Source organism: Neophocaena asiaeorientalis, unplaced genomic scaffold (genome assembly GCF_003031525.2).
Source record: "Neophocaena asiaeorientalis asiaeorientalis breed wild unplaced genomic scaffold, Neophocaena_asiaeorientalis_V1.1 scaffold91, whole genome shotgun sequence".
NCBI classification, from domain to species: Eukaryota; Metazoa; Chordata; class Mammalia; order Artiodactyla; family Phocoenidae; genus Neophocaena; species Neophocaena asiaeorientalis.
In genome coordinates, this window is record NW_020173198.1 from 11,421,982 (window position 1) to 11,449,633 (window position 27,652).

At 38.4% G+C, this 27,652-nt stretch overlaps 1 protein-coding gene across 5 annotated transcripts in view; it reads left to right on the forward strand.

The window, feature by feature from the left end:
* The window catches only part of PARN (poly(A)-specific ribonuclease), a 163,208-nt gene that overhangs the window by 48,511 nt on the left and 87,045 nt on the right, over window positions 1-27,652 (forward strand). For all 5 annotated transcript variants that reach the window (XM_024744568.1, XM_024744566.1, XM_024744565.1 and 2 more), the window contains 3 exons: window positions 8,689-8,744; window positions 9,952-10,038; window positions 13,585-13,659. In XM_024744568.1, the coding sequence (XP_024600336.1) occupies window positions 8,689-8,744; window positions 9,952-10,038; window positions 13,585-13,659 (218 nt within the window). The remainder of the gene's footprint in view (window positions 1-8,688; window positions 8,745-9,951; window positions 10,039-13,584; window positions 13,660-27,652) is intronic.

A 27,652-nucleotide genomic window follows, 5' to 3' on the forward strand; every position in this document is an offset into this window, starting at 1 on the left:
TCAACCTCTTCCAAATTGTGCAAATTTTGGAGTCAGGTGCCATGAAGAGTAAGAATCACACTGTTACGAACGCTTAGAGCAGCCTCCCAGATTCTGGAAGACTTGAAACCAATTGCTCCCTAGTTTACTGAATGTATTTTTCCCTAGTACACAGGATGTATTTTATCCTCATATCCCTTGACCAAAGCCCTTTATTTTGTCCCAACTCATGTTCATTTTACTTTGGGTTTCCCAAATTACTAGGATGGAAAGAATCTCCAAGGATTGGCTTGGTTTGATTGCCTTGAAAGTTAGTACACTGGTTTTCATAAAGGTGAAAGACAAGGCAAGTCTAGGGCACATTATAATATCCTGAAGGCTTTAGTGTGGGGCTTTTCAAGACTGGGAACTTAGTGCTTGTTTCCAAACTAGTTGCTGACTTCTCCAGGGAAGGGGGTGCTTGCCTCAAGCTGATTTTGCCTTATCTAATTTCTGCCTTGCAGTCTTGTTTGCCAAAAAGATTTATCAGGCAAGCTGCTACCGTGGCTTTGTCAAAAGGCTACTTTTTAGAGAAACCTTGAAGGGCACCCACTCCACATACCTCTACTTGGCATGCCAGCCCTGTGGGCCCCCAGGGGCTGTCTACATGTAGGCCCGTTCTAGCCTTGTATTTGCTCTGGTTGCTTTAAAGTACGTGTCCCTCTGGTTAATCGTTACGATAAACAAGTAATTTGTTGAGGTTAAAAAAATCAATCCCTGGATATTTGTTTAAACAGCTTGCCTCCTCCATAGCAGGATATCATATTAGTTTCCTATGATTCTTATAACAAATCACTGCAAGCTTGGTAGGTGCCTTAAAACAACAGAATTTATTCTTTCACAGTTCTGGAGGCCAGAAGTTTGAAATCAAGGTATAGGTACGGCTGTGCTCCTTCCAGAGGCTCTGTCTCTCTAGCATCTGGTGACTGCTGGCCCTCCTTGGCTTGTGGCCGCATCACTCCAATCTCTGCCTCCATTGTCCCATTGCCTCCCCCTCTTTGTGTGTCCTGTCTCCCTCTACCTTTCTCTTATAAGGACAGTTGTGATGGTGTTTAGGGTCCACTTGGATAGTTCAGGATATGTCCTCATCTTAAGGTTCTTAACCTAATTTCTAGTTATATCTGCTAAGATCCTTTGTCCAAATGAGGCAGTGTTCACAGGTTCTGGGAATTAGAATGTGGATATATCTTTTTGGAGGCCCACTGAATAGACATGTTGGTAGTGAAGTCAGCATTCTTAGGTATTCCTTGCCTTGCTTTGGCCCTGGCTATGAACAAGTAGGTAATAGTTATTTCCAAGACTATTTAACAGTTAATTTATACGATTCAAGGGTTAGCAGTGAGGGACTTCCCTGCTGGCGCAGTGGATAAGACTCCACGCTCCCAATGCTGGGGGCCTGGGTTCGATCTCTGGTCAGGGAACTAGATCCCACATGCATGCCACAACTAAGAGTTCACATGCTGCAACTAAGGAGCCAGGGAGCTGCAACAAAGGAGCCTGACTGCTGCAACCAAGACCTGGTGCAACCAAATAAATGAATAAATAAATATTTTTTTAAAAAAGGGTTAGCTGTACTCGAAGAAATTTAGACTAGCTAACAAATATCTTCTCCAACGAACATCTTCCATGGTTCAGAGGATTTCACCTGCATTGACTGTAATTTCTGACAGCAGCCGTGAGGGGGTAGGTAATAGTGTCCCCATTTGAGAGCTGAGGCCATCTGCTGAGGGCCCAGAAACCGCAGAGTCAGGGATAACCCAGGTCTGTCCGCAGCTGGGAATGGATTCTTCCTCCACAGCAACAGTCTCTAAAAGATACAGTTCTACAGTTAGTGGCACATTTTCTTAAGAGATAATGCTAATATCTTTGAAAGATTTCTTTGTCTCTGTGTTTGGCTTGAGCAGTGATTCTAAAAGACATTGACTTTGACCCTTGGATTGTGGGGGACTGGTTTCCTCTGACATTTTACAATCTGCTGTTTTATAGGCCCTGTGGACGTTGCCTTTGTACAAGGTTTAGTTTAACACTTTTATTTGATGTACTTTGATATGGTTCATTTGATGGAGACTGTTTACATGAGCTGCTGGTTTTCTTTCTTCTTTCCTTTCTTTTCCCCCTCCTTGTTGCTTGCATATTTCTCTGCTTGAGAAGGGACATGAGTTGGCTTCGGGACAAATGTCGGGTAATGCTGTATTTGTCAAAACATCAAGTGGCTAGATGGAAATTGCACGCGCCCCACCCCCCGCGTGAAATGGAAATAGCTAGTGCCCCAGTAACGCTCCTGTAGCCAGCGGTTGCCCTCTTATTTTACACGAGAGCTTTAGTGAGCAAAACAAATGAGCTTATTTTGTGAGAGATGTCTGCATGCTTCCTACCCTGGATGATAAAATCAGTTTTTTATAGCACATAAATATGTATAATGATGAGCCCTTGCATACAAGGTTCTTATGAAGTGCTTTTACTGCTGTGCCCTGAAGGAAATACCAAGACCATTTGCAAGTACAGTAGAGCTGGCAGTCGTTAAAGGTTTCAATTTTCCTTTGGAAGGCTTGGGACTTGGGGTGAGGTACAAATTAATTCACTGCTCAAATTGTGTTGAGATTAGATTTTACTCGACATTTCAGTATTCCAGTCTTCAGTGGTATAAGAGGAGTGCAGTTTTACTTGGAAATCTCTTTTTTTTTGAGGTAAAGCTTTTTAGGAAGAGAAGTGTAGTCTTGATGAAAGCAGATGAACAAATGCAAATTTTTACTCATTTATTGAAATACTGAGTTTCTAGATGGAAGAATGAGAAGCTTAGAGGCTGGAGGATTTTCCTTTTGCTCAGGCAAGACACCAGAATAAACACTGTTCTCCTTTATGAAGACATGCCGTAACATCAGACATCCTTCTAGATCATTTCAGGCCTGTGTGTATGTGTACAAATCTGACCTATGTAAAATAAGCATTCAGACACCTCAGTGTCTCGCTCAACCCTGAGATGTGCTGAAGCTCTGGCTTTCCTGATGGTGATCATGGTGTGTGGGGGCAGATGTGACTGGAAGGCTCGATGCCCAGGTAGCCCAGATAGCAGCTCTTTCTACACTGCAAACATGGGAAGGTTGACCTTTTGACCTGTGGCTCTACGGCTCTCATCTCTGCTCGGTCATCCTAGTTGCCTTCCTCAGTGTACCCAAAGCTCTTCTCAGACAGCAACATCATTTCTTGTATCTGGACTCTGCCCCATCACACAAAGCTATAATTTTAATCAGATCTTAAAGCATCACCAAAAAACCCCATGGACAGCAGGCTCTCTGTTTCACATGAAGGCTTTGGAAGTAGCTCAGGTTAAAGCCCGATGGGAGTGGGTACCCAGCAGAGAGAAGGCAGGAGCCTTTAGTGTAGGGCTTGTAGTGGGAAGCTTTGGATCTGAGTCTGTCTCTGCTCCCATGATGGCCAAGGGTGAGCCACTGGACTTGGGAAAACCTGCTTCCTCATTCCTTGTATGACAGGATTGATGCCTGCCTGTCCTCCAGACACCAGAGGATCAAATGAGGCTGAATGTGCCATAATAAATACTGTTATTTTAGTCAGGGACTTTGTCCTTTAAAAAAGTAATATATATTTTTCCTGACTGAAACACAAATTACCCACTTGTAATTCCACCAGCCAAAAAGAAAAAAAAAAAAAAGCTGTCATTTTAGTGTTATTTCCTACTAGTGTGTTTTCTATCTCTATTTCATTTATTAATTGAGCTATATTATTTATATAGTTTTGTAACTTAAAAAAATACAGTAAAGGATTTTACAGAAGATAGTAAAACTAGTGGTTAGCAGCATCATGTCACTCACTGGCCTTCAGTGGTTTGTCAGGTGGATATATCATTGTCCACTTATAACCTAACCTTTGTGTTGGGCCTTTTGTCAGATGCACGTCCACTGCACTGCCCTGGGCATTACTGGGTTTTCTGCCAGTTGCTTCTTAAAGTGGCCCTCAGTGCACCTCACTGATTCATTGTCTTTCTCTGCCATCAGTTAACAGCATTGGAAAGCATGCTGCTGCAGGAGCAAAATTAAATATTTTGTTTCATTTCTGAATAGAATTATTGGCTTTACACATAGACTCGGTCATGCAGAATTTTAACAAGCTGTAATGATCTTTTCGATTCCCCGAGGATTGAGCCTACGCGCAAAGTATTCCTGATTGACCTTCAGAACTTCCTGTGTGCATTTTTTTTTCAAAGGATATATCCAGCCATTTCTTTTCCATAGCACTTTATTTATTTATTTATGCCCCACGGCATGCAAGATCTTAGTTCCCTGGATCAAATCTGTACCCCCTGCAGTGGAAGTGCAGAGTCTTAACCACTGGACCGCCAGGGAAGTACCCCTGTGTGCATTTTTGAATATCACCTTTGCCCTTTTTGCTTTCTTGAGCACAGCTGCATAAAATGGGTTAATACTGGCACTGTTTTGCAATCCTTTTATATTCACTGGACAACTAGGGAATGGTTCAGATAAGCCATAGTCCAAGGCAAGCTATTGTGTCATCAAAGAATAACGTTTGATCTTAGTGTACTTCTTTTGAGCTGCTCAGTGTGTTTTGTGGTTGCCAGAATCTGGCTCTGAAACTTGTTGGTAAGGTCGGAGAATTTTGATAAGGTTGAAGACATCTGACTCTTTGTATGTATGTGAGTGTTCTTCCTCCCAATGTTGGCCAGCCTTGGGTGCTGCTTTAGTGGTTAAAGTTGGTGATGCTGGAGGTGCTGATTTGTGGCCAAGTCACAGAAAGGGTTGGACTTTTGCCAATGAGTTGCCAAGAGAGTAGTTTAAGTAATCTTTTTTTTACTTTCTTCTTAAAAATGAGAAAAACAGCTGTCAGCAATAATTTTCCCCAGTTTATCTCTTGCAGAGAACCTAGTTGCATGCCACAGTTCAGCTCCTGGTTTCCGGGAGTGATGGAAGCCTTATGTTATTGCTTCCTGGATTTCGAGGTAGTCCTTGGTGTTTGTTGTAATCGTTTTGTGTTTTTCTAAGCAAAATGATTTACTGTAAACAAATCATTAAGACTAATATTTTTTGGACAAGTTGACACAAGTCATTATTATCTAGCTGACCATTGAATCATCATGAATGGCAATTAACACAGCCTTGAACATACTCTTTTTCTGTGAACCCAGTGATTTCAGTTCCCAGATTCTGAATCAGTAGGGCTTAGGTGGGGCCTAGGAATTTACATTTCTGTCCAGATGCCGATCTGGGGACTAGGGAAGCACATTTTGATAAGTGCTCAAGGTTCTAGACTCTTAAGAAGCTTTATGTCTGAAATGAAATTCTGTGACTACGGGCCTTCTTACACAGTCTAGGTCACAGTGTCATATCGCTCTGGTCAGAAAAGAATGTTAGCAGATGGCTTTTCATGAGTGCCATGCAGCATATGGGCAGCAGAGGTGGGTAGCTGTTTGGGACATAAAGCCATTGTACACAGCCTATTCTGTGTAGCCTATTAAATTGGCTGAGCTGAATTCATCCAGCCTGCTGAGTGAATGACCCCGAGTATGTTGTGTTCTACCCTTGGATCTTTCTAGACATGTTTGAAAGCCGAGATAAACAGCATTACCAGTATTATCATAGAACATTAACAAACTGACAAATGCCAAAAAGAGTAAAATTTGTATCATAGCATCTAGAGTATGAACTTGAGTCATGTAGTTTACCAGGATAGAATCCTGGTGTAAAATTGGCCCTTGTATCAAATGGGGATTTTAATTTTAGTCTTTGACAGAGTTCGTGTCAGTCCTTTGGAGAATAAGTGCTAAAATAATGTTTCACCAGGAAACTTGCAGGAACGTGGCAAGGGCCCCACACAGCCTTGAGTGTCTTTACCAAATTACAGCCGTCGTGAATCATCACTGAGATAGAAATAACGTTTCATGCAAGCCTTGGTCCGAATGTGTTTTTGATATCTGCAGATGAAAGGCCTCTTGGAAGAGACTGTTCTTCAATACAATCACAGGGAAGGAACATCCTTTCATGTGTTTATCAGAATTTCTGCTTGCCTAGTGCATTTCCTCATATGTTAAAATGAAAACTGTCCAGTCAGATGGTCTACACTTGAGGTATTTTATCAAATCACTCTAGGGAGTCAGTGTAGGCCTTTTGACAGCCAGTTTGTATGAGGCATGCATGCAATGAAATGTTTTAATTTTCCATCAAGAGGGCAGGGGTGCTACCAGAGCAGTGGCTTGCAAACCGTCTGACCTATGGGGGCAGGGAGGCCCTGGCGAGTTTACTTTGATTCTGTTCCACAGACACTCAGCTACAGTTTTAGAATTGGTTTCCCAATTGTATGGGGTGCAGTCTGCCAAGTCACATACAGAATTGGTTTTCGTGTTCTTCCAGGATTTGGGGCGATTCACTTCTCTCTAAAGCCCAGGCATGAAGGTGGAGGCGTAGGGAATGAGTGAGAAGGGCTATTAATATAATTCATCTGAAATTTGAAAGGGGTTTCTATTTAGTTAAAGTATTGAGTAAGCAAACAAGGTAGTGTAGGATTAACTAACTTGAAAAAATCTTTTTGAGTGTTTTCACTGAGAATAAATTTTTACTTAGTTTAAGCAGAAATGATACTTAAAATCCAGATGAAATATTAGAGAACAAATAGCCAGTATAATGCTCGACAAAAGATATCTTAAAAAAATTCTTTTTAAAATATTTGCACGGTGAGAGAATTGGGAAAGTCTGCTTTTTAACTGTCATCCTTGTTTGTATTTATAGGACAGTAGGTTTTCTAAACTCGTTGAGGCCATGTGATCTATGGGAAGTCCCTCTATTTTCTTTTTTAAGTTTAAAAAATAATAGTAAAAGGAATTTTTAAAAACAAAGTTTCCCAAAACGATTGGCTTTTTTTCGGGGCAGGGGGTGGGCAGTAGTTTTTATTTTTGGTTTAATGACATCGGTGTTTTACAAAGCTGTCAAGATAGTATAAAATTTCGTGCTTTTTTAAAAATTAAAATTGTACCACAAGTTATTGATGTTTTGAAGTTTTTGAAAATTATCTTGAAGTTAATTTTGATCGTTTAATATTCTGTTGAAATGATGAACTGTCATTTACCAACCCCCACATAAATTGAACCTGGAGGTTGATTTTGATTATTGGTGCATATGATGGTATAGCAGTGAACATCTTGGTGATTCAGCTTTTATTCTTCTGTTGAAATTTGGGTACACATTTTAAATTGTTTTTATGATGCTTGACTTTTATATGTTCCTTTAACTTTCACTGAAAGTTTTCTTGATGTGGTTTTTAAAGCTGGGAGCCATCTCTAAATTTACTAGATGGAGAATTGAAAATTATGTGAAGCATAAAAATAACCTTATAACCGAGGACTAACTTTTCAGGTTCTGGTTGTCAGTAGTAATAACAGTTACTTTCGAGGGGAACCTACTATGTGCTAGGTGCTTTATATGTCTCATTGTCTTCTGGCATTGCAGGCAGTATTCATTAAATTGGGTAAACCAGCTACCAGAACCAGAATAGTACACTTGAGACTAAATTAGTGAACTAAAAATAAATTTGGTTTCTTAGCCATAGGATTTGGTTTATTAAATTGTAGGCTAGGCAACAAGTTCTCAAACCACAGAGTACCAGGACTTCATTTTTTCTGGCATTAACAGAACAGTGGTATTCATGCTGATGGTTCCATTTGTAAACCAGATCATGCCCTGCCTGGCTTTTGAATGCCTGGTAATAATGTGCCTTAATTGCGGGTCAGTGAAGCCAAACTAATTGCTTGTTGGGCACTTGGATTGCCTTTTTAATTTGCTGTATAATGCGGTCCCTACCAGAAATGCACAATATGTTATCTAAATAAAGCTCATTAAAATCATCTTACAAACAACAGAGTTGCCTGATATCTTGTCCATAATCATGCAAATAAAAGCAAATTGAATGGCATTACAGAGAGCTGTAACTTAGAAGTACTCTTTTAAAAGTGCCTTTGTATCCATTTTGGAAGTATACGTAAATGATTGCTATGGTTTATATCCGTGTGATAGGTTTTTTTTTTTTAAGCAAGGATTATTTTGCTTTGCGCTCTTAATATGTTTTAAATGGCAGTAATGACATGAGCTTTTGAGACGGTCACTTATTTAAGACTGTGCAGTTCACCCAGTAAGATTAGTATTCATCCAATGACTGCATTCAGTTAAAAAAAAAAAAAAAAAAGACATCAGTGACACGTTTTTAGCTCACAAAACACCAATCCATAGGGGTTACCTTTACAGTTGTGGGAACAGTTGTTCATAGGAGGTTAAGATGGTTAGCACTCTGTAGTACTTGTTTTCTCTCAGTTTCTCTGGACCAACAAGGCAGCTCTTTGATTACTAATTTTTTTCATTTAGCTAATACTTATTGAGTAGCTCCTGAGTGCCAGGAGCTGTTGTAGGTGTTGGGGGTACCAGTTTTTTTCTTCTATTTGTGATAAATATTTAGCCCTAGAGAAAAATGTGAAGTGAATTGTAAGACCCTTTAAAATGATTTTAGAAATAGGGTAATATAATTAAGAAGCTTCTGCAAAAGAATTTAATAGATGCCTATATCTTTATTTTTTTTTAGCTAAATAAACATGCCTATATCAGTCTTTTTTTAATAGAAGTTAGTCCATTATCCGTTTTTCTTTTCTTTTGGTAGGCTATTTCTCATGAGAGTCATGGATATCCCCTATCTAAACTTGGAAGGACCAGACTGTAAGTGAATTTTTATTTTCTCGTTGCATCTGCATACTTAAGTGTGTGGTCTGGAAGGGATAACAGGAAAAGTATTACTGAAGAAAGAGCTTTATTCACTTAAAAATAGCCAGTGATTTTGTGGTTGATATGAATAGTATGCTTAAGTTAATGTTACCCTTGGGCCTTGATTAACTCATCTCTTTACTTACATTTTCCAGTTTATACATGAGTGGAATTTAAAAAAAATATGTCTTCTCATCATTACTTCATTTTCACTCAGAACTCTAAATTCATAATTTTTTATAAATATATATGTAATAGATTTTAAGATGTGCTAGCCATGTCAATAACAGTACATTTTCTATTTTCCAATTTTTTGAGTATGTATATATTTAAGTTTAATGGGTGGATTTTTTTTTTTTTTTTTCATTGAAAACCTCAGAAAGCCAGTCTGTTTGGGAGGTGGTTGCTTCTTCTGATTATTCTTTTCCATTGCTGTTTTCCTAGCCTGGTTTATTTGCCTTAATATATGCCAATAGGCATAGAGAAATGGGTGAACTACACTTTATACTTGATGATAATAATCATTGTAATAATAGTTTGAGTACATACTGTGTTGCACTCCATATTAGACTTACGTTTAAATCTGTCATTCTCACAGCAATTCTGTGAGCTGAATATCGTCATCCCTAATTTATAACCATGCGTGGCTGGAGTGGTTAGGTCTCTTGCTTAGAGTTGCACAGTTAAGTGGTGGGTCTGGGATTAGAAAACAAGATTGTGACTCAGGACTGCCTCTGCTCAAACACAGTCCATTTAACTTGGACACTGCATTATTATTATTATTATTTTAACTAAATAAACATATGGACAACTAGATTAAAAGGAGAAAGTTAAATGTTTAGTGAAACTTCTTGAACAGAGCAGTCTTTTTCTTTTTTTCTTTAAATAATTTTCCCAGGAACTTTATGAGCAAAGATGTTTCTGCATAGAATTGCTAAGGTTCAAATTGTTGTGGGTTCTGTCAAGTATGAGAGCGTGAGGCCTAAGCTCAGATGGCAGTGTCCTTCCAGTCAATCCCAAGAATGCTTTCAGGGGTCATTTGGTAATCATGAGGCATTCATAACGATTCCCCAAGTTAGCCAGGGCTTAGCTTCGTCAAAGAACCACTGGTCTGTTGTCCACTTTTCAGCTATTAACCTTTCATCAAAAATTTGTCTTGTAGTGCAGCCTAAACGTGATCACGTCCTCCATGTGACATTCCCCAAAGAATGGAAAACCAGTGACCTTTACCAGCTTTTCAGTGCCTTTGGTAAGTAAAGCACAAGTACAGCTGTACTTCTAGGATCCTGCTCCTCTTTTGGTCTAGATAGTCAAAGGTATACAGATGGCTTTAGCTTGGGCACAAACAAGGATTAATATGCAAGGTTGTAATCTCACTCATGGAATTTCTGGAGTTTGGTATGCTGCTGTCTTGGTGCTAATGTGATCTGAGGAACTTTCGCTAGCATCCCACAATAGAGTGCTATTATTAATCCATGGAAAGCAAGATACAGTTACTGTGACTGCCCCTTACTGCCAACCATGGGAAATAAGTCTGGGCTAAGGATAAATTGTTTTTAAGATTAAATTCAGAGAGAATGTCTGTTTCATAAGGTCAGGCAGTTGCTGCTTGACATCGAATAGTCCAAGCAGACAAGCACAGATGTTTGAGAGGACCAAGATATGTGATATGTATGAGGTAGGGCGGTTCTTCTGTTACCTTTTTATCAGGTCAGGCAATTAGGTTAAATTGAACAGTCTTCTGATTAGGGTTTATAAAGGCCATTCTGATTGTAAGTCTTCAGCAATGTCTCTTTATTTTAACAAAGTATTTAAGCTATCGTTTTTGGAAATTCGTGAATAAAGTGGAGGCAGCAAAAACCTAAATGTCCAATAATAAGAATGTTCAGTGAATGTTTATGTGTCTCCCCAACAGACTAGTATGTAGCCATTTTAAAAAGAGTTGAAGAGTTTTTTAAAAGATGGTAAAGTGTTTATATTTTAACATTTATAGTAAAAAGCAGATATAAAGTAGGATTCCTGTATAACTAACATTTTTTTTTAAACTGTGTAGAAATCAAACTGAAAGGAAGCATCATGCTCTTATCACTGAATGTTTCAGATAGGATTGTTTTCTTCCTGTTTATGCTTTTCTGTATTTCCTAAAATAAGTATATATTAGCTTTTATAAGTACAAAACGTTACACACTTAATTTTCAGGAAAGTAAGTGAACGTAGGTATATTTCTGGAAAGTTATCCTAATCTTTGCAGATAGTCTAAATGACTTCTGAAATTCTAGCCCTGCTTTTTTTTTTTTTTGGCTGAGTTGGGTCTTCGTTGTGGTGCGCGGGCTTCTCACTGTGGTGGCTTCTCTTGTTGCAGAGCACGGGCTCTAGGCACGCGGGCTTCAGTAGTTGTGGCACACGGGCTTAGTTGCCCTGCGGCATGTGGGATCTTCCCAGACCAGGGCTCGAACCCGTGTCCCCTGCATTGACAGGTAGATTCTTAGCCACTGTGCCACCAGGGAAGCCCCTAGTCCTGCTTTTTAATTTAAATGCAGGTACAGAAACGCAGTTGAATTTCACAGCTCATTTCTTTGTAAAGCTTTTTATGTTGTTTCCCATTCTGTATTGCTTTTACCTCGATTTAGTCAAACTTTAATTAGCTGAATTAAGCAGAATGCTCTGAGTAGAATTTTTTTCATTTTAATTAAAAAAAGATTAGCTGTGTGATATTGAACAGGTAACCTCTCTGTATCTGTGTTTCCTTCTTGGAGATGATGATGGTGATGATGATACTGCCTATTTCATAGGCATGTCATGAAGATTAAATGAGTTGATCCATGGAAGGCATTCAGAATAGTATATGGCATATAGTAACTACTTATGAAATGTTAAATATTATTATTTATCTAAAAAACCTACAGGGTAGAGAGGTAAGGAAATAATAGTAAGTAAATTTTATAATTGAGAAAGTCCTGGCACCCCACTGTGCAGCAGGAAGTGAGTTTTTTCCTGTGGTGGAGAAACAAAGCAGTTTTCAAGTATTCCTAGCCTTTGAAAATTTTAGTAGATATTAAAAGAGTTTTTTCATTGCTAAGTTCTGGTGATGTTTACCCATTTTTAAAAATTCCAGTTTTCTGTATTTTTTTAGGAAGAGTGGTAGCTGATAGATCTCTGATTTCCCTTGGTTTTCTCAAGCTCCCCGCCCCACTGCTCCTCTCCTGCCTCTCTTCAGGTCTCCTGCATTCCATTCTGTTTGTGTTTCGCTTTTTTTTTTTTTTTTGGTTAATTAGTGGCACACATTGTTTTTTTTAATATTTTTTTAAAAAAATTTTTGGCTGCATCAGGTCTTAGTTGTGGCACGTGGGATCTTTCATGCAGGCTCTTTGTTGCAGCGTGGGCTTCTCTCTAGTGTGGCGCGCGGGCTTCAGAGTCCATGGGCTCTGTAGTTGTGGCTTGCGGGCTCAGTAGTTGCTGTGTGCAGGCTCAGTTGCCCTGCGGCATGTGGGATCTTAGTTCCCTGACCAGGGATCGAACCCATGTCTCCTGCATTGGAAGGCAGATTCTTAACCACTGGACCACCAGGGAAGTCCCACGTTTCACCTTTATTGAGAACTTGTCTCTGTATGTGAAAATCATTTTGTTCCACTATACTGCTTTCTGTCCCTCAGTGTTTTTCTTTTCTCTATTAGTCTGTCTTGGTTTCCTCTCTCCGACGCCTTCTTTTTCTCGTCCTCCATCCCCTACCTGTTTTCTTTACCTGTTTTCTTTACCTGACCTTGAGATCATCATTGAATTTTTCTTATTTCTTGCTACATTGATTCATTTCATGTTCCCTGTTCATAATTTTCAGAGTTTGAATCTCTAAAAAGAAATAGGTGTGCTTTTTTTTTTTAGCATACGTGGCCTCTGATTTTTATTAGTGATCTTTTTTTTTTTTGATATACCAGGTTCATGGATTTTGAGTCTTTTAGTACATGAACGTGGTATATTCCTTCATTTATTTAGGTCTTCATTAGTTTTTGTTTGTTTTTCTATTTTGGCCTGACTGCACGGCTTGCGGGATCTCAGTTCTCTGACCTAGAATTGAACCCAGGCCACGGCAGTGAAAGTGCCAAATCCTAACCACTAGACCACCAGGGAACTCCCTATTAGTGATCTTGATTGGAAAAAAGTCTCCAGCCCTGGCATGAGATTGGGTTGAACGATAAACTGCCTCAGGATTTAATCCAGAAGAATCTTTCTTTTGTTTTTAAAACAATTTTTAAAACTGCTTCTTTTTTCCTGGTTTGTCGTTTTCTTGAAGTTTTTTTTTTAATTTATTTTTGGCTGCGTTGGGTTTTCGTTGCTGTGTGCAGGCTTTCTCCAGTTGCGGTGAGCAGGGGCTACTCTTCATTGTGGTGTGCGGGCTTCTCATTGTGGTGGCTTCTCTTTGTTGTGGAGCACGGGCTCTAGGTGCATGGGCTTCAGTAGTGTGGCAGATGGGCTCAGTAGTTGTGTCACATGGGCTTAGTTGCTCTGCGACATGTGGGATCTTCCCAGACCAGGGCTCAAACCCGTGTCCCCTGCTCTGGCAGGCGGATTCTTAATCACTGAGCCACCAGGGAAGCCCCTTTCTTGAAGTTTTAACTGAAATAGCTGCAGTGGTAGATTTAAGTTTTAGTTCTCTGTAGTGCTGAGATTTTGATCAAATTTTAAACTAGCACCTCATCTCTCTTTAAATTGATGGATATTCTGAAATATATCAGATGTACAAATGGAATCTGATAGCTATCTAAATGGTTAAATGCTTACTTTTAATTCACTGTTACAGGTAACATTCAGATATCCTGGATCAATGACACATCAGCATTTGTTTCTCTCAGCCAACCTGAACAAGTACCAATTGGTAAGTCTTTTGGACCTTTGTTTTGTGTATTAATGAAAAGTGGGAGCTTGCCCACTTCCCAGTCTAAATGCTGTGGGTTCAGTCAGCTGATTCACAAGCATTGCTGCCCGGTTTGTTTTGAGCTTGTCTCTAAAATAAAGGAAACAATTAGTAAGTATCATGTGTAGATTTTTAAAACAATTTTTAAAACTGCTTCTTTTTTCCTGGTTTGTCGTTTTCTTGAAGTTTTTTTTTTAATTTATTTTTGGCTGCGTTGGGTTTTCGTTGCTGTGTGCAGGCTTTCTCCAGTTGCGGTGAGCAGGGGCTACTCTTCATTGTGGTGTGCGGGCTTCTCATTGTGGTGGCTTCTCTTTGTTGTGGAGCACGGGCTCTAGGTGCATGGGCTTCAGTAGTGTGGCAGATGGGCTCAGTAGTTGTGTCACATGGGCTTAGTTGCTCTGCGACATGTGGGATCTTCCCAGACCAGGGCTCAAACCCGTGTCCCCTGCTCTGGCAGGCGGATTCTTAATCACTGAGCCACCAGGGAAGCCCCTTTCTTGAAGTTTTAACTGAAATAGCTGCAGTGGTAGATTTAAGTTTTAGTTCTCTGTAGTGCTGAGATTTTGATCAAATTTTAAACTAGCACCTCATCTCTCTTTAAATTGATGGATATTCTGAAATATATCAGATGTACAAATGGAATCTGATAGCTATCTAAATGGTTAAATGCTTACTTTTAATTCACTGTTACAGGTAACATTCAGATATCCTGGATCAATGACACATCAGCATTTGTTTCTCTCAGCCAACCTGAACAAGTACCAATTGGTAAGTCTTTTGGACCTTTGTTTTGTGTATTAATGAAAAGTGGGAGCTTGCCCACTTCCCAGTCTAAATGCTGTGGGTTCAGTCAGCTGATTCACAAGCATTGCTGCCCGGTTTGTTTTGAGCTTGTCTCTAAAATAAAGGAAACAATTAGTAAGTATCATGTGTAGCTGAGAAAATAAGACAAATGTATTGATTCCTTAGATATACTATATCATATACTTTTTACTTTTCTATTCCTTTCCCATTGCCCTTTTTCTGAAATGATTCGTATGTTTACTATTTGAGGGTTAGAAATAGCAAATTGAGAGGAATAGGGGACAGACACAAAAAGGTGATCCCTGTATTGACTTGTTTGCCTCTGTACTTTTCCCATTTATTTATAATTTTTTGTGGTTGATTTATTCCATTAAACTTGTGTCACATACTTGTTTTACGAACAAATAAACTGAAAGATATTTTATTTGCTTCTAAATTAGGATTGTAAAAAGGTGGAATGCTACCTCTCTTACTGTTGGACCCTAAATGATTTTGATATTAACCATCACAAAACAGTCTATTTTCATAGGATGAAAAGCTATTGAGTTAAATATTGAAGAAAATATATATTGTTAAGCTGCTTCTTCAGACAGATTTCAAGTTCCCTGGTGCTTAATAATGTAATTTTTCTTTTTATTAAATGAAGTGCCACAGACTAAAACTGTATAACTCTGATAATGTAGCTATATGAGCAATTATATGAAAATTTCTATAAATACACAAATTCAGGTCAGAGTATTTTTGGTATTTAAAAAGAATTATATAACCATTGCAGGAATATATGCTATGTTATAGAAATGAAAAGTTTAGGCTCTGGAGTCATATTACTACACTACCTTTGGTTGTGTGACCTTGGACACGGTATTTAACCCTGATAAGCTTCTGCTTATCTCTATAAACTGAGGATGATGTTATGGATTTTTTAGGGTTATTATGAGGACTGCATGAGATGATTATGTTTATAAAGCTTGGCATCACTATGAACTTTTATTATGGTTATTTAGCAGTAGATTTCAATGTGAAATGTACTTCAGGAGCTCATGACACCAGGAAGAATGTTGGATCCAGGGTGTGAATGATATTGCTAGTTAAATGTTTTTTAGTATTTGCTTATTTCTATGACCCATCCCCCCACAATCCTTAGAAAGACAGTTTACCTGGAATCCAAAGGGATTGAATTGTTAGAGAATTGTTAGTGGGGGTCAGGGACCCTGAGGTTAAGACTGTAGAGAGACTTCGGTGTAGATGAGAGAACACTGAATGTTAACTCCCCACCCGAAATCTCGTCACGCCTCACCTGCTCACTCAGTGTCACACTTCAGCTTCCTTGCTGGTCAGTCTCAGGAGCCATGCAGTGGGAGAGAAGGGGATGCGTAGGCTTTGAAGCCACGCTAACACGGGGAGTAGTAACCTGCCTCCACCAACTGTCAGCCATGCATTTTTGGGCATGTTACATAAACTCTCTAAGCCTCAGGTTCCTCGTTTGAGGGACGCAGATGATGATAGTTCCTTTGTGAAATGAGATCATGGGTGTTAAGTTCCCAGCAAAGAGTCTGGCACTCCACCAGCAGTGCTTGACAATTGGTAGTAATTATTGAAATACTTGCTTGGCCTCCCTTGCTATGAACAGTAAACATGAGTGTGTGTAAATCAGAAATTTGTAAGACACTAGTGAGTAGTGCTTAGTTGAAAATACAAGCATAATTCCTTGTTTATGTGTGTGAGGTGTCAGAGCTTCTTTTATTGTTCCTGTTACACCATATTTGATGTGCAATAATGATTACTCCCTTACTTATTAATGAAAGTGTCTTTCAATAGTACAGTAGCTTTTAAGCTCAGTATTTTATTCAGTGATACCTGAAATCAGGGAGCTACATTTCAGAATCATGTAGGCACAGAAGTCCTCTGATTTGCTTGTTTGCCCATCTTATTCTCTGTTGGATCCTCCTCTCGTGCCTGGCACATGCCGTGGCCTGAGTAGATGTGTGTGTGAACGGGCGATGTGGGGAGTAGGCCAAGATGAAACTGTGACCTTCTTACCTTTTTTCCTCCTAGGTTAAGAAGTTAGATGACTGTTGTCTTTTGATACATGCGGCTGTACGAGTAAAGTCTAATTTTCCATGATAGTCTCTTTTCTGACACAAATGACAACTCTTAACATAAATCCCTGGCGGTGCACGTACTGTGCCTACGGACCGCAGTTTCTTTGCCAGCAGCCATCTTTTACTCAACCATCCCCCACCCCCAGGGCTTGGCTTCGTCTTACTTGCCTCCTCGTCTCAGCCTAAACAACCATGTCTTCAGATGTTTTCTCTGGCTCCCTTTGCAGGGGATCAGACCCCGTTCTCTGTGCTAGCCTGGTATCCTTTCTTAATATACCTTGCTTGGTTGTCTTCCCAGATAGACTGAGAGCAGGGACCATATCTCTTGTTTGCTGTTGTGTTTTCAGTGCTTAGAGTCGTAATGTCTGATGTTAGTAAGTGTATGTTAAATAGTTGTTGAGCTGGATAAATGACATTCAAGGTGTTATGACTTAGAAACGCCGTTTTGCGCCTGATGGTTGTATCTCATGTCTCTCACCTTTTGCTGTGATTTCTGAAATTATGCAGATGTTTCCCTGAAAGACAATGTAAAATTTGTTTTCTATAGTGGTAATTTTACCAATGAGAGAGACCCAGGGTATATAATGTGCCGCAAATCCTGTTAATGTTATCTTAAACAAATTACTTATTCATTTCAGCGGAAGCAGAGGGCTTGTTAGATCAATAACGTAATGTTGGAAAAATCATTAAATGCCTATTTATATAGCAGCTTGTAATGGCTTCTTTGGCTCGGTTACAAACTATTTTTGATTTACACTTACGGAGTTGCTTTTTAACTGACACATGCCTTTTTCTTTTGGTAGTGCTAAGTCTAATCAAGATTTCTTTAAAGCCATTTTCATGAATATGAAAACTCTTTTTCAGGTCTATTGAAATTATTAAAACTCTTTTACTGAGTGCCATTTAGTTCGATTGCTGTTGCGTTTTGTTTGCTGCTGCTGTGAAGATAAAAGAGTCCCTGGTTGCTTTGGGGTTCAGATAGTGAAAACCCATCCAAGCCATATTTTCATATTCTTCCCCTCTGGCTTTTCAGGGAAGACAGCACGTGGCCAGTGTGGGACTTGATGCCATGGAGGAGATCACTTAGCCTTACCGTTTGAGAATTTTTCTCAGAGTAATCGAATAAGAAATCACCTGTAATGGTCACATCTGAATACCTCAGACACATTTAGGATATTTATATATCTAATATAGTTTTGTTAAATGGGGAAAAGAGCTCAAAATATTTCAAGTGTATTAGCCCTTCCTAGTCATACTCTCAACAGTTAGACATTGTCTTGAGTGTCCTTAGATATATTATAAGGCATTATCTCTCTGCTTGTAAGTTTTATAGAAATAGCTTGAGGAAAATAACCTTTTCATTTGTTTTGAAAAACCGGAGATTAGAGTACACCATGAATACTACAGGAAAATTTTAAAAAGCAAAAATTGATGAAGGCAATTTAGTAGAGGTAAAAACCTATTGGTTATTTTGTAAAGCCAGCCCCAGTTCAGGGAGTTACAGAAATTCCCGATATACTGCCTTAGGAGCTTGTTCAGGATGATTTGTTGGGATGGGGGGAGGTACTTGGCTTCACAGCTTCACTTCAGTCCACAGTATGAGTGTGTTTATATAAAATCATCCTTTTAAAAGCGTAGCTTTTGATTGTGCTGAACAGATAAATATTAGAGTTGTTATACGACTTTTGAGGCGATTATTCGGTACTGGATTTGCTAAAAAGGCTGCTTATAACTTTAAACTTTACCTGTGCTTTTTGTTAGCCTTTTAATGTTTACCAAATCTGTAGTGATAACTGTTTTTCATTCGTGGGATTGATTTGTGTTCTCATTTTTCCTCAATCACTCTAGCTAGGGGTTCCTGATTTTGTTGCTCTTTTCAAAGAACCAGCTTTTGGCTTACTTCGTTTTTCTCTGTTGTTTGCTGGTGTCTGTTTTGTTGGTTTCTGCTTTTTTGTTTTCTTCTTCTTCTTCTTCTCTTTTTTTTTTTTTTTTTTTACTTGCTTTGGGTTTACTTTGCTCTTCTTTTCCAGTTTCTTGAGGTAGAACGTTATGTGCTTTTTTTTTTTTAAGTCTTTAAAATTTTTTGAGCCTGGCTTCCTATAGTTTAGCAGTCAGCCCGTGATTGGTCAGGTGTTGTGCTTGAACACCTGGAGCCAGTAAGGCTCTTACCCTTTGCCAGTGAGGTTGGGGAACATTCAGCATCCAACCTTCAAGCAGTTCACAGTCTGCCTCAGTTTTCACTTTCGGCTGGATCTCCATTCTCCTGTGTGAGGGCACAAGGCCTCAAGCCCAGCTAACAGTGTGTGTGTAGCTAAGACTCTCTCCCAGTCATTGATTTTGACCTCTTTTTGTTTCTAATACAAGCATTTAAAGCTATAAATTATCCTGCAAGCACTGTTGCAGGTGCATCCCATATGTTGCTTTCATTATCATTAAGTTAGATACGTTTTTCTTTTCTTTTTTTTTTTCCAGTATGCGAGCCTCTCACTGTTGTGGCCTCTCCCGTTGTGGAGCACAGGCTCCAGACGCGCAGGCTCAGCGGCCATGGCTCACGGGCCTAGCCGGGATCTTCCCGGACTGGGGCACGAACCCGTGTCCCCTGCATTGGCAGGCGGACTCTCAACCACTGCGCCACCAGGGAAGCCCGATTTTAGTCCTTTTAAATGTACTGAAATTTGCTTATGGCCCATAAGATATGACCTATCTTGCTGAATGTACTATGTACACTTGTAAAGAATGTGAATTCTGCAGTATAACGTTTGATCTATCGATATAAATATCACTGTTCAGATATTGTGTCTTTACTGATGTTTTATTTAGCAGTTCCGCCAGTTTTTGAGAGAGGGTGTTAAAATCTCCTATGATTGTGGAATTGTCTGTTTTGCCCTTTAATTTTGTTATTTTTCCTGTCATATATTTTGAGGCTGTGTTATCGGGTGTGTGCACATTTATGATTGTTTTGCCTTTCTGGTAAATTGACTCTATCATTATGAAATGTCCTTCTTTATCTTCTGTATTACTATTATTTCTAAGTCTAACCTGATATTAATATAGTCTGTCCTTCTTGTGTTTTTAATGTTTGGCTGGTATATCCTTTTTCTGCCATTTACTGTCAACCCATCTGTGTATATATAAAATAGTCTCTTGTGGACAGCATATAGTTGGGTATTCCTTTTTATTAATCCATTCTGATAACTCTGGCTTTTTATTGGAGTATTTAGTCCACTGACATTCAATGTAATTATTTATATGGTTAGGCTTGTCATTTTAAAGTTTGTTTTTTGTTTAGTCCCTCTGTTTTTTGTTCCTTTGTTTCCCCCTTTCCTGTCTTCTTTTGGATTATTTGAAATTTTTAAAAAGAATTCCATTTTAATTTCTGTATTGGTTTTTTAGTTCTATGCCTATATGCATTATTTTTTAGTGGTTGCTTTAGAAATTTCAATATATATCCATAACTTTTCACAGTCCACTTAGAGTTCATATTCTCACATAGAAGGTAGAAACCTTACATCCATATAGGTCCATTTACTCCAATTCCTATTGTCTTCCAGGCTGTAATTGGCATATGTATTACACGTGCTTTGATTATATACCCCACAAAGTGGTGTTATAGTTTTGCTTTAAGCAGTCATACGTATTTTAAGAAATTAAAAGGGGGACTTCCCTGGTGGTCCAGTGGCTAAGACTCTGTACTCCCAGTGCAGGGGGCCTTGGTTCAATCCCTGGTCAGGGAACTAGATCCCTCATGCTGCAACTAAAGATCCCGCATGCCACAGCTAAGACCCGGCACAGCTAAATAAGTAAATAAATATTTAAAAAATTAAAAGGATAATTTTTAAAATTTACCCAGATATTTACCATTTCAGATATCTTCATTCATTCCTGAAGATCCAAGTTTCTTCAGGGTATCGCCTGAAGAACTTCCTTCAGTATTTCTTACAGTGCTGGTGTGGTGGCGACAGATTCTCTTAGTTTTTCTTTATCTGAAAATGTCTTTATTTTGCCTTCATTCATGTAGAATATTTTAGCTGGATATAGAATTCTGGGCTTTTCTTTCAGCATTTTAAAGATGTTCCATTGTCTTCTGGCCTCCATGGTTTCTGATGACAAGGCTACAGTCATTTGAATCATTCTTGCCCTCTATGTAACGGGTTGTTTTTCTCTGGGTACTTTAAAGATATTCTCTTTACCGTTGATTTTTTAGCAGTTTGAATATGATGTACTTTAGCATGGCTTTCTTTGTAATTATCCTGTTGGGGTTGACTGAGCTTCTTGAATGTATAGATTTATGTCTTTTACCAGATTTGGGAAGTTTTTAGACATTATTCAAATATTTTTTTCCTGTTCTGTATTCTCTTGCCTCTCTGTTTGGGATTTCAACTACCTATATGTGGGAGACCTTTTGCTATTGTTCCTGTGTTTCCTGATGCTCTTTTCATTTTTTTCTACCTTGTTTTTTTTTCCTCTTCTTCAGATTGGATAATTTCTGTTTATCTACAGGGCACTGACTCTTCCCTCAATCATCATTATTCTGCTATTAAGCCCATCCAGTGAATTTTTAATTTCATATATTGTATTTTTCAGTTCCATATTTCCATCCAGTTTATTTTAACCTTTTCTGTTTCTTGTTGAGATTTCCTATCTTTCTTTTATTTTGAGCCTATATTCCTTTACCTCAATGAACATATTCAGAATAGCTCTTTTAAAGTCTTTGTCTAATAATTCCAACATCTGTGTCACCTGGGTGTTGGTACCTATTGATTACCTTTCTTTTGAGAATGGACCACATTTTCCTGGCTCTTCATATGTTCAGTAATTTGGGATTGTTTCCTGGACATTTTGAATGTTCTTTTGTGGACTCTGGATTCACTTATATTCCTCAGAAGAGTGTTGATGTTTTCGTTTTCGTTTTAGCGGGCAATTAGCTAAAACTACAAACCCCTTCATGCTTGTGGGAAGTGGCTCAGATCTTAGCTCAGACTGCTTTCAGTCTGCCACATGCATGGTTAAGGGTCAGCCGGGGACGTGGGCTATCTTTACACCACATTTGGAGTTCCCATTTTCTGGTTTCCTCTCTTCAAGGATTCCTTCCTCGTTCTGTGTTGCCACTGGTTGCCCCTTGTGTCTTCCCCTGACTCCTCCTACCAGAAAGACATGGGATTTTTCTATCAGAGTTTTAGTTGCTCTTTGCCCTTTTTACTACAGATTCCCTTTAAGGCAGAGTCACATCCAAAAAAAAACCCAGGAAATTCACCCTGTGGCAGTTTGCTTCCTCCAAGTTTTGACTCCCCTCCAAAATCTCCCTGTTTCTGCTTCTGTTCCAGAGCCCTTTGATACTTGTTTTTAGCATTTTTTTCCAGAGCTTATGTTGTCATCAGTGGAAAGGTCAGTTTGTTAGGAGGTGGAATGCCTTACCTTGCTTTTTAATTGTTACCCTAATAGCATCTACATTTGACACAGAACTTCCTGCCATATTATACCATGCTGTACTACCTCTTTCTCTGTTTAATAACATTTTAAGAAAATCTAATGTTAATGCATTAAGAACCTGCTACTTACCTCCTTTAACCAATTAAAAGTGACTTAAGTTCGGTTCCTTTCAAATACACATATATACTGAGGGACAATATCCTGACAAAGTATTTGGTGTTTTGCTTCCATCTGTGCTACTAGTTAGCTAGTGTGTTACTGTATGTTTATTCTTGTCGAAGAGGAAATGCACAAAACAGTCAAGAAAGAACCAAAAAACAAATGATCTTTTTTCTTGCATGTTAATTTTCCTAATCTTAAACTGTATTAGAGTTGGCTTACAACAATTATATTGAATTATAAATTTATAGCAATAAATGAGTTCAACTATGACATGACTTTAAAATAAAAAGCTTGTTTTGGAGAGAGGTGATGGGTGACTTAACTTGTGGGTTAAAATGCTACATGATTTTTATTCTATAAGTACTGAAACCTGGAAACAATATATTTGTTTTTATATAGACAAGATTTTTTTTATAGTGTTGGCTTATGAAGTACTTTAGTTTGGTAAAGCAAAATCGTTATTAGTAAGAAGCATGCATGTCTATATGTTTTGTGTAGATATCTTCTCATTTGAAAACTTGTAAGAGCAACTGACTCTTTTCTTTCCCTCTCTAAATCGCTTAATCCACGAAAGGCACTGTGGAAATTTTTAATAATATTTATTAAGAACCTTCTTGTTTTACTAATTCCCTTATGTGTTTAATCATGAGAATTAGCAGCTTTATGCATCTCTGCTATGAAATCTGTATCAGGCAGATTTATTTAAGAGCGTGGCAGTAACTTGGACTCTTCCTAATTAAGGCATCAGCTGGTGTGAGAATAGGGCAGAAAGCTTCCTGACTGCCAGATAAGGCTTCCCGGGTTCTTAATGTAATTGCCAGCATTAAAGCATCAATGAGGAAGAGTCCTGTGGCAGTTCAAATGTAACCGGGAAAAATGCAGTGTTTGTGCTTCAGAGGCTGAATCTTCATATTCTGTTAAATTGCTTGTTGTCCGAAGGATTGGGTTTGATTTTTTGTGTTTTGTGTTTTAGGGGCCATGTTATCTGGATCTAAGAACATTTGCTTTGTCAGAGTATTCAGGAAACCTATCAAATTTAGTTATAATGTAATTTGTTTAAAAATTGCTTTTGTGGTGGTCTCCCGCCTCCAGTTTTAGAAGTAAATCAAACTCACTGTTGAAAATGTGAGAAATATTTGAAATTACAAAGAAGAAAACAATTCAACCATGGTCTCTCCATGTAGATATGAATACTAACAATATTTTGGTTAGTGTTTCCTGTCATTTGTTTTACTCTGTCTAGTGTTTTAATAACATTTTTAATACTACTTGAGACCTGACTTTAAATGCATTTTTGGATCTGCTTTTTTAGTTAACATTATGTCACAAGCATTTTCCATGCCATTACACATTTTTCTAGAAGAGTTTACTTTTTTTTTTTTTGCGATGCGCGGGCCTCTCACTGTTGTGGCCTCTCCCGTTGCGGAGCACAGACTCCAGACGCGCAGGCTCAGTGGCCATGGCTCACAGGCCTAGCCGCTCTGCCGCGTGTGGGATCTTCCCGGACTGGGGCACGAACCCATGTCCCCTGCATCGGCAGGCGGACTCTCAACCACTGCGCCACCAGGGAAGCCCGAAGAGTTTCCTTTTAATGGATGCATTATATTTCATTGTATAGGTACATGTAACTTATTTAACTATATCCCTTTTGGATGTTTAAGTTATATCCAAATTTTTACTATTTTAAATTAATTCTTTTTTTTAAAATTAATTAATTTATGGCTGCATTGGATCTTCGTTGCTGTGTGCAGGCTTTCTCTAGTTGGGGCGAGCGGGGGCTACTCTTCATTGCGGTGCATTGGCTTCTCTTTATGGTGGCTTCTCTTGTTGCGGAGCACATGCTCTAGGCATGTGGGCTTCAGTCGTTGTGGCGAGTGGGCTCCACAGCACAGGCTCAGTAGTTGTGGCAGGTGGGCTTAGTTGCTCCGCGGCATGTGGGATCTTCCCGGGCCAGGGCTCGAACCCCTGTCCCCTGCATTGGCAGGCGGATTCTTAACCACTGCACCACCAGGGAAGTCCTTAAGTTAATTCTTTAATGAGCATCTTTGTCTTTCTTTATATCTCTGATTATTTTATTAAAATAAATTCTGAAGACATGAAATCATTGGGTCCATAATGATGATCTTAAAAAAAAACGGAAACAATTCATTTGTACATCTTTTTTATTAAACAGTGATAATTTTTGTTAATGGAAAAATTTTAAAGTACCAAAAAATTAAAAATTTGTGTAGTGCCCTTCTCTTTATTAACAAAGATAACTGCAATAGTATTTGAGATTTACTTTTCAACTGTGTATATTATATTTAAGTATGTATTTTACTTTATAATATTTTATTCTTTGCATATTGTTTTACTGTGTGTTCTTTTAACTTACCAGTGCTTCATGTCTATGTAATAAGTTCTTTTTTTGTGTTTAGTTGAATAACATTTCATCATATGAAGGTATCATCGTTTATTTCTTTGCTGGACACTTAATTTAAACAGTTTTAGGACTCTTGACTCCTATTTCAAAATAAGCTTTTATTTATTCTTTGTATTGAGTGTTAGAATCATTCTGTCAGGGTCACTCAAAAAGCCCACTGGGATTTTTCACTGCTATTTTAACAAATTAATTCCATTGACATCTTTATTTAGAAATATTCAGTCTTAAAAATTCAGTCTTTATGACCAGGAATATGTATCTTTTCATTTACTCAGAAAATTTTGTGCATCTTTGAATGTAGTTGTATGTTTCATTGTTCTTGTTGTTTTTATCATACATACTTTTCAAGATTGTGCAGAATAAGTTAGAAAGCAGGTTCCGTTGTGCCTGATTTAGTACCACAGCCATAGTCAGCTCTCGGGAAGTATTTTAGGAGGCTGGTGGTTTTAGGAAATTTGAAGCAGTGAGATTAATCAGCCTGCTTGCTCTTAGGCCACTGAGAGACTAAGTTTGAGAATTCAACACAGACCCTGCGTCTCTGATTCTTATTCTTGAGGCTTCAAATGCTGTTTGTTGTTGTTTTGTCACCAGAAATAATGAACTGGTTGATTAAATAGGCTAGCTGTGTTAGTCTTTACATGTTAGCATTGTTTTCTCAGACATGATCCCTATTGTCTACAACCTTACTATTTTAAAGAAATGAAATAAATTTGGTATTAGCAAATTTGAAATACTATAAGTGAAATGATTTTGGACCACTTCAGTGGCTGTTTCAGAATATTATTTTGTTACAAAAAATGTTACCAGCGAATCTCTTGGGGTGGTGAAATTACAGAAAAATTTTACTTTCGTGTTTTTTTTTTTTCTATCTTCTGTTTTTCTTTAGGACAGATATTACCTATGTACTAAAATATTTAAGTTTAAGAATAATGTCGTAGTACTTTCTTTTCTATGTGTGTGGGGGCACAGCAAAAGGAAACGTCCTTCTTCTGAAATGCTTAGATGTTTAGCATATTGTTGACTGTAGTTATTTTATGGTTATCTTTTTTCTAATCATGAAATTTATGGAATTAGTTTCTCTGGATTTTCCTTCAACTTTTTGGTTTAAATCTGCTATTCTGGGAAGGTGGATATGAGACATTTTTGATTTGTGATGTTTGTTGATAATATTTCCACTGTTGAGTATTTTTGCAACCTGTGTTTTCTTGTTTATCCTGGAAAGAAGCCCAAACATCACTTTAGTAGCAGGGTAAATGTCACTTCATCATGTTGAGCAAAAATGCCAGAAAATGCTAGACCACTGAAGTGTTAGAGTGGTGGTTACTCTAGCACTTCAGACCAGGGTTTTACCTTAACTTCTACACCTCATGTCACCTCATGTCAACATATATAGGTATTTAAGAGTGTTTTTCGGGTTTCATGATTATGAAAAGCAAGCATGGATTAAAATAACTGTTTAGTAATAAGGCTTTATATTACACTGTCCAACTAGTAGGAATGTCTTTTGTTCTTTCTTAATGTGAATTGGAGTAACGTGGGGAACATCATAGAGATTTGTTTTCTAATTGTTTCAAAGGCAGGGAGCAAACTGCTACGGTATTGGGAAAAGGAATATAGAAAAGACACCAACACATGAAAATAAAACTTTGAAACTGAGACTTTTTTTCTCACAAATCCTTTACTGGTATTATATAGCTAATTTAAAGGAAAAGGAAATAAATTTTTATAGCGTATTATTTAGCAAAAATGTATGAGCTACTTGTAGGACATCTACTGATTTTAGTAATTGTTGTTTCCCCAAATATGAATTGCATTATAGTGTGAGCAGGGTCACATTTAGGTGTGCATTTTTGTAATTATAGGTTCAGATGGATGTAAGCCTTATTAATTTATCAATGTGTATTGCTAGAGACCTTGTATTTTTATGTTCAGTGTTCTTTACAGTAACAACAGAGAAGAGAATAATTATGAGGTATTTCGCAAGTTTTTTTAAAAAAGATGTGTTTCTGGCAATTCCCTGGTGGTCCAGTGGTTAGGACTCCACGCTTCCACTGCAGGGGACATGAGTTCAATCCCTGGTCGGGGAACTAATATGCTGTAAGCCGAGTGGCGCAACCAAAAAAAAAAGGGGGGGGGGTTTCATTTGAAAGCTGCAGTGTTAATCCTTGCATAAATATTTGCCTGTCTACTGTTGAAGAACCAAGGGACTGAATTTAGATGGGGAATAGAGATGAAATAATAAGCATTTCTGCACTCAAGGAATTCATGGTCTAGTGAGGCAGACGGGTATCTAGACAACTAGTGCATCAGTACATGCTGGGGACTGTGATAAGGTACACTGCTCAGAGAGAGAGAACCAGTTCAGACTGACATGGAGACGCAGAAGAGGGTTAACAAGGAAGGCTTCCTGGAGGAGGTGGTGCCTGTGCTGATCCTAATAATGAGTTGGAGTTAGCCTAGTAGAAGAAGCCTGAGAAAGCTCTGGTAAAGAGTGGGACCAGCACATCCTTTGGTTTGATTGGAACAGGGGGTACATGTGGTGGAGTGGCTGGAGAGGAAGTTAGAAGGTGGAAACATGAAATGTATGTGTTAAAATTAGGAGTTTGCATCTTATCCCTTGTACAAGCCTTCTGTAATGTTGATTTGGGGTAGTCTTTTAATTCAAGTTTCAAAATAATATATTGCATCTCACTGGTTTTCTTTTAAGTCTGAGGCTTTCAAAAGAATTTCCAGGTATGGAGTGCTTAGTTTGTCAACTTGAGCTGTTCTTGTAAAGCCTGATTGCTGTCAGAGGTGGCATCCCTGATGGCACTCTTCCACGTCTGTTGGTGGCATTGTAGCACAGGGTCAAAAATTGATGGATATATTCGAGGAGGTTCTGTTTATTTTTAAGTGTCTAGGAGGTTGGTGTTTGTATTTACTCTAGTTCAGAGCCTTCTCTTAGAGACTGAGGCCAAATTGAATTTATCTGCCACATTTATAAATGCTATGCAGAATAATAAATGGGCCATTGGCTTCCAAGAATCGGTGACGG